This window comes from Myotis davidii, unplaced genomic scaffold, assembly GCF_000327345.1.
Source record: "Myotis davidii unplaced genomic scaffold, ASM32734v1 scaffold167, whole genome shotgun sequence".
Classification (NCBI taxonomy): domain Eukaryota; kingdom Metazoa; phylum Chordata; class Mammalia; order Chiroptera; family Vespertilionidae; genus Myotis; species Myotis davidii.
This window is the reverse complement of record NW_006300048.1, coordinates 2,807,829-2,814,562: the sequence shown is the minus strand read 5'-3', so window position 1 is coordinate 2,814,562 and position 6,734 is coordinate 2,807,829. Positions and strand designations below refer to the sequence as shown.

The 6,734-nt window shown below is 56.7% G+C and overlaps 1 protein-coding gene across 1 annotated transcript in view; it reads right to left on the bottom strand.

Annotated features, from left to right (window-relative positions):
• The window catches only part of TTBK1 (tau tubulin kinase 1), a 45,837-nt gene extending 41,848 nt beyond the window's left edge, over window positions 1-3,989 (bottom strand). Inside the window, exon 1 of the mRNA XM_006776446.2 lies at window positions 3,822-3,989. Within this exon, the coding sequence (XP_006776509.1) occupies window positions 3,822-3,929 (108 nt within the window). The 5' untranslated portion in view covers window positions 3,930-3,989. The remainder of the gene's footprint in view (window positions 1-3,821) is intronic.
• Window positions 3,990-6,734: the final 2,745 nt, after the last annotated feature.

Sequence of the window (6,734 nt, the reverse complement as noted above, 5' to 3'; positions counted from 1 at the left end):
TTCCTGCTCTGAAGCTCACATCCCTCTTAGTTCCCTGCAGGTGCCCAAACCCAGGGTGGGCCTCCTCTTTGGGGCAGGGGACACGGGAGCATGTAGGTAAGGAGGTTTGGAGTGAGTCTGCTTATCCCAAGGCCAGTGCAGTGCAGAGCTAACCTCCCAGGTCCTCCTCCTCCTCCTCCTCCCAGGGCAGGTAGTGAGGAAAGACAGAGAACTGTGATGGAGGAAGGATCGGCCTCGGAGATGAGCAAAGCTGAATTGTGGGAGGGATGAAAGTCATGTCAAGTCAGAGGCCCAGGGGTGTTGGAGAGTGAGGGTGCTGCTGGCACTGATGGGGGGACAAGGGAGAAGGTGCTGAGTTCTTTGGTTGAAGAAAGATGGACAGCTCAATTCTCACCTCCTGGGGAGCCTGCCCCTCATGGGTGGCCAGCCCTCTAGCACCTTTATTTGCATCCTGTTGGCTAATAACTCAGCCACAGCTGCTAATGTTTGGATGGAGGCGCTCTGATCCGCCAGCCTGTAACTGACTTTGAGCCTCCTGCACCGCGAAGCCACCACTCCCCCGCCCCGCCCCCTAGTATTTATTCAGTGGGAATGAAGGGAAGAAGGGAGCAGGGAGGGAGGATCTAGAAGAGAAGTGGAAGGCCCGATGGGATCTTGGAGACTCTTGTGCCCAGGAAGGAGGCAGGAAGAGAGAGGGGGGAAGAACAGTGAGAAACCAGAGTCCCTCTCTACTTGAGACAAAAGTTGAAGGTCCGACTTCTAGGAGAATTTCAGAACCAGGAGGGATAGGAGCAGACTCCAGGAAGCAATGGCACGCCTTCCCTGGGGAACTTTAAACGCAGGGGAATTTCAGTATCGTCTGGCTGCCTTTGTGGTTTGCTGTGTGTGAGCATGGAGGGTAGGGCGAGGGGGTGGAACAACCACCACCTCTCGGTTCTGCGCTCCAGACTCACAGACGGCATCTCAGCTCGTCCCAAAAGGGTCCCAACAGCACAGGTGAGGAGTCACAGGAGTCGCCGTTCTGCACAGAGGTCAGCACCTGGCCCCAGGTCACAGGGCTAGGAAGTAGCAAGGCCGGTGACATTCAAACCCAGGCAATGTGATGCAGAACCCACTCTCTGAGCAACGACGTTACAGCAACAGTGGGTCACACTGGGGTTAAAGGTGCCGGGGCTGGGACTCCAGCTCAGATCTTCCAGGCTCCGCAATCCTTGCTGGGGGTGGTAAGGAGGGTTCAGGGCAGCCAAGACATTTCTGACACCGGCTCCCCAATTTCCCAGGGTGCCCAAGGTTACTAGTATTTCTCTACCACATTCATTTCCAGAGTCTATTGTTCCTTCCTTAGTCCCCTTCTTACCACCCCACCCACTCTTTACAGCACCTCCCTGGGGTGGGGATACGGGCATCGTCACCGACCCACTCACCCAACACCCCTCCTCCCTGGGCCCTTATCCATGGGCCACAGCAGGCACAGTGACTAGGCCCATAATACTTTCAGGAGACAATGAAAATGTGTCCGTTTCTTTTAAAATCAGAAGGAGAGAGAAATTCATGTTTAGGTGAAAAAGAAAATTTAAATATGTAATACTGATGTATTCCTCTTTATGCCAGTGCAGTCATAAAATACAATTTTTAGTAATTTATGATTGAGGAAGGGGCCCAAGAAAGCCAGAATGCAGCCCCGCCCACAGCCCCGTAACAGGAATATTCTCTCAAACTCCCTTCACCAGGCCCTATTCACGGCCCCCTCACCGGCCAAAGGGCCTCCCTACACTGGGGGAGAAATCTAACATAACAGGACCAACATCCACATCGGAAAAAGGGAGCCCAGTTTCTCGGCCCAGCTCTGGGTGACCTGGGGTCAGTTTTTTCAATTTTCGGAGGTTCCACGTTTCCTCCTCTTGGGCTAGAATTGGTCACAAAGATCCATCAGCTCTATGGTCCTGATTTTTGGATGGGCTGATTCCTGGAAAGCGTTAGTGTTGGCCCGGCATTTAGACAGACCTGCTTCTACTGACCGGTCAAGGTAACGGGACAAGTTAAGGAATCTCTGTGCCTCTGTCCCCACACCTGGGACACCGGGCTAACAGTGTCTACATTTTTCACAGCCTCTGGCAATAGTAAATGCTCAAAACAAATGCTAAGTTTTTGTTACTATTATTGTTTGTGATTCTACTTCTGAGAATTCTGCCTCAAGAAGAATACAGCGTTATTATTTGTAAATACTCCATCTAGTGTCACTGGCCCTCATTGTCTCCTGGCTGCAGCCTGTCTCTGGCAACTTGTTCTTGGTTCCTGAGCTCTGCCTCACGCCTCTGTCCCCTCCCTCACGGGGAGATGGCCGAGGGGAAGCGTCTGGCACCCACCATGGCTAGTTGTCCAGGGGCCAGGGAGGAAGTGAGCGGTAAAGAGAGGTAAGCTGGCAAAGACTGCATGCATGCCCCTTTCCCTAATTCCCTCTTGTCACTTCTCTCCCACTCATCTCCCACTTCCTCTCAAAGAAACACAAGAAAGTTCTAACCCGAACTCAGGAACACCATCTTTTTCTCACCTCTTCAGTGCAAATGTCCGTCTGCCTCCAATCTGCCGGCACAAGAAGCTCCGGTAACACTCCTCCTTTTACCAGACCTCAGTCCTTTGATTACTGGCCTGGCTCCTCCTCCCCCATCTCTGTCTTGTCACTCTCCCTCTCTGGAAGTCCCCTTGGGGACGCAGACAGCCCCTACCTGCAGCTTTCCAGCCCCTCCAGTGCGACCCCCTCCGGAGACGTCCCTGACCAGGCTGCCACCTTTGCCCCTATCCCTGGCCTCTAAGGGACCTGCCCAGCGGAGTGGTTGTTGCCATGGAGACCCACCTGCACCCAGGCCCCACTCTCCTCTCAACCCCTAACCTAGTTGAACCCCTCCCAACACACACACACACACACACACCCCGAAAGAGAGAGGCTCAGTATAGACCTGACCTGTACTGCTTTCCCTCTCTTCCTCCTGGCTCCCCACCCAGGTGCAGACCCACAGTTCACAGGCTGTCACCCCGCAATCCAGGGCACAGCAGCCTGCCCCCACAATGATAAGAGGCCAGCAGAAGCTCTTATGCGACGGAAAGACGGGTGGGGGTGGGACAGGGATTGGTTTATAGTAGGTCCTGTTCCCCAGACATTGCCATTTCCCTAACCTTCAAGTGTCCCCCTCCCATCCAAACCCTCGCCCCCCGCGCCGGAGGCTGGCTTGGACTACAACTCCCAGCAGGCCGAGCAGCCTGAAGTCCTGGGCTGGGGGAGCAAGGCACGCTGGGAGATGGAGTCTCGGCGTGTTGCACCTGCCGCAGGAACCAGCGAGGGGGGGAGGGTGGATGGAGAAGATGGAGGAGGGAGTGCGGGTGCGGTGGGAGCAGGCTGCGGGGCCTCTTTCCCGGAACCCAAGCCTTTCCATCCTCTGCGGAAGCGGAGGGACACATGCTCACTCGCTGCCCTTCTCCAAGGTCCGGCAGAGAAAGAGCCCCCTCCCCCACCCTCCCTCCGCCCCCACTGAGCTCTGCAGCTCCAGCTCAGACTTCCAACCAGGAGTTGCTCCAGGCTGGGACGGACCGGCGTGACCCAGCCGGGAAAGGGGTGAGAGAGGGCGGGCTGGAGCGAGGCACTGGGAGAAAGCGAGTGTCCACAAGTGCAGGCAAAATAAGGACCTGCAAGCACTATGCACATGAGCTCAGGGCGCCTCCCTCATCAGGGTGGTGCGCTAAAGGCACCCGTTCTCACTGGTCTCCCGATCCCCTCCTCCCCTCCTCTCCCGCCCCTCCCTCGGACCCGCCGGTCACTCACTCACCACCTTCCAGCGATCCTTGACCACGTAGTTGGCCGGCAGGATGTCGGCCTGCTCCCCTCCCCCACTCATGTTGGTTTCGTCCTTAGGAGCAGCCGCTAGGCCCTGCATCCGCCAGCCGGAGGGAGGGGTGTCCGCAGGGCCTGCCCTGGGGGGGCCATCTACCTGGGGGAGTGCGGAGGGGCTGTGAGTGGAGAGGACCAAGGACCACCTTGCAGAGATGAAGGGGAGCCCCATCCTTCCCAGGCCCACCAGGCAGATGCTCCGGGGACTGCTGGGGGGAGCAGCCTGGAGGTCAGAGGAGAAGGCAATTACTCTCCCAGGAAACGAGATACAAACTACAAACTAGAGATGTGAGAACCAGCAACACACACGGATGGGAAAGGAGAGGACAATGATGGTGAGCAGGCGGTGGGGGAAGTGTTTCCCAAAGAGACGTAGGCTAGTCAATGTGGGGGGGACTGCCCACCAAGGAGCACACCCGCCTGGGACCCAGGCTTGTACTGGGGAGACCTAGGCCGAGAAGGACCCATCTGATGACTCCACCTGTGGCCCCTGGCACCCACCCCTTCCCTGTGCCACAACATGCCAGGGAGAGGTGCAACCGAGGCTATTGAAATGGGAGAACTGCTGGCGAAGGGGTGACCCATGGGGACACACAGCAGAGTGACAGAGTGGGTTCTCTACCTGCGAACCCACCAGGGGAGATGTGATCACCAGAGAATGAGGAGACACCCAGCAGCCCCTTGAGCCTGGTGCTGAGTGAGGGGATGCAGTGTGCCTGCGTGCAAGGATGGGAGTAAGGAGGAGAACATAAGGCAATGGACCCAAGACGTGGATTTTAAAGGGATAGCAGCGATCAGGCCTCTCCGAGGGAGAGAGGCAGGTTGAATTGGGAGGAACTGGGGACTGCAGGGAAGCAGCCGAACAAATGAGACGCAGGGAGGAGCAGGTCTGGGGGGCGTGGGGTGAGAGAGCCTTTGACCACACCTCTCGGTGTCTGCCCAGGGACCAGGAAGAACACAGCTCCTGTTGCATTAGGACAGGTACAAGCTGGGTATCAGGGAGCATGTCCCAACTGTGAGGGCTGGGAGCCAGCCAGTGTTACCCAGGGAAATTCAAGGCTGTGCATGTGTGTCTGCGTGTGTACCTGTGCATGTATCCCTCTGCATGAGTGTGTGTGTATGTATGTATTATGTGTCTTTTCTATTAAATGTATTTGGGTGACATTGGTTAATAAGATCATATTGGTTTCAAGTGTACATTTCTATGATATATGTCCTGCATATTACATTGGGCCCAGATGACCACCCAAAGTCAAGTCATCTTCCATCGCCATGTATTTGTCCCCCTTTATCCTTTTGCATCCCTGTCTGTATGTGCCTGTCCGTGTGTGTGCGTGCACGCGTGCGTGTGTCTTTGTGTCTATGCCTGTACATCCACATCTGTGTGTGCCTGTGTGTGTTGTGTCTCTGTGTGATATGCACGTGTAGGCAGGGAGCCAGAAGAGAGAACTTGAGATCTCTGCCAGCCCAGTCCAGGAGCGGAACCAGGGTCTTTTCTTCCCTTCTCCCCCTACACTGTTTATAAGCGCACCGCTCTGCCCTCACAATGACCTGGCATCGCAGACGGAAGGAAGTCACTCCGGCTGGGGTTGGGGTGGGGTGGGAACTCCATAGACCTGTCTTGCCTTGGGATGGGATAATGCCCCCAGAGCTGCTGTGTCTAGCCATCCTGATTGGGGGGCAGGGGGCAGCATGGAATGCTGACGGCCTGGAGACAGCCTCCGACAGGTCATGGTGTGCCATGAGGGACAGGTAGAGAAGGGATCTTCAAGGGGAGGGCGCTGTCACTCTTTTTCTGTCTTTCTTCGAGTGACTCGGCTGGCTGTTCCCTCCAGTCCGCACAACTGCAGGTGTCAGAACTGATATCAAACAGGCCTTTGCCCTGTGGCACATGGGGCAGGAACTTGCAGGGCAGGATGAAGGGGTGTGAGGGTTGGGAGGAGGGTGGAGAGGGGGGAGTCTGGAATACATGTGGAGGAGGCAGATTGAAGACAAGACGAAAGGACCCGTTGACCAGTAGGGAGGGATCCTTGAGGAGTTGACAGGGTGACCTCTGGTGGGCCTCGCAGTCCTGTGATGGTGGAGTCTATAGGTTGATGGGGGAAGTTTAGGTCCTGCTCCCATGTATTGATGGGCAAGCCCAGAAGGAACAGATGAGGTGGCAAAGAGTGGACACAGGAGGACAAATGAGGGGTCCCTGCTTCTCCCTACTCACCATCCTTCCCACGCCCTGCCTCAGAGGACTACACTCAACTCAGACTGGGATTGGGTGACGAGAAAGTTGGCTGCCCCATCACTGCCCCCTCAGGACCCCTGGGGTGTGTGGTGGCATGGGTGTGAGTGGGCGCGGGCTCTCAGGGGAGGTTTTTAAGGACATGTGTCAGAGCGCATGTCTGAGAGTGTGGGGCTGGTGAGGAGAGCGAGGTCTGAGTGGCTGGGAGCTCGTGGTATGTGAATGTAGGTGTAGCTGTGCAAGGTGTGCGCCAGGCATGTGTGGGAATCCGGGAGCCCGGGGAAGGAGAGGCAGCGGAGACCAGTGAGGGCTGATGGAGGTAGGTGAGGAGATGTGTGGGAGGAACAGGGGAATGGAGGGGACCAGGAGTGGCAGGATCAGAGGAGGGGGTTGGGTAGAACAGAGACAGGTGAGAGGGCACGATGGCAGGGGCAGCCACAGGACCCTGCGAGGGGCTCTGGGCGCAGCTGAAGGGGTGGGGAAGTTGGTAAGGAGGCCGGTGGCAGGAGTGGAGGGCAGGACAAGGGAGCGAGGTTATGGAGGCAGCTCAGAGCGACTGGTCAGGGGGACCGAAGATGAAGCCGCGGAGACGGGGACAGAGGTCGCAGTGAGGAGCAA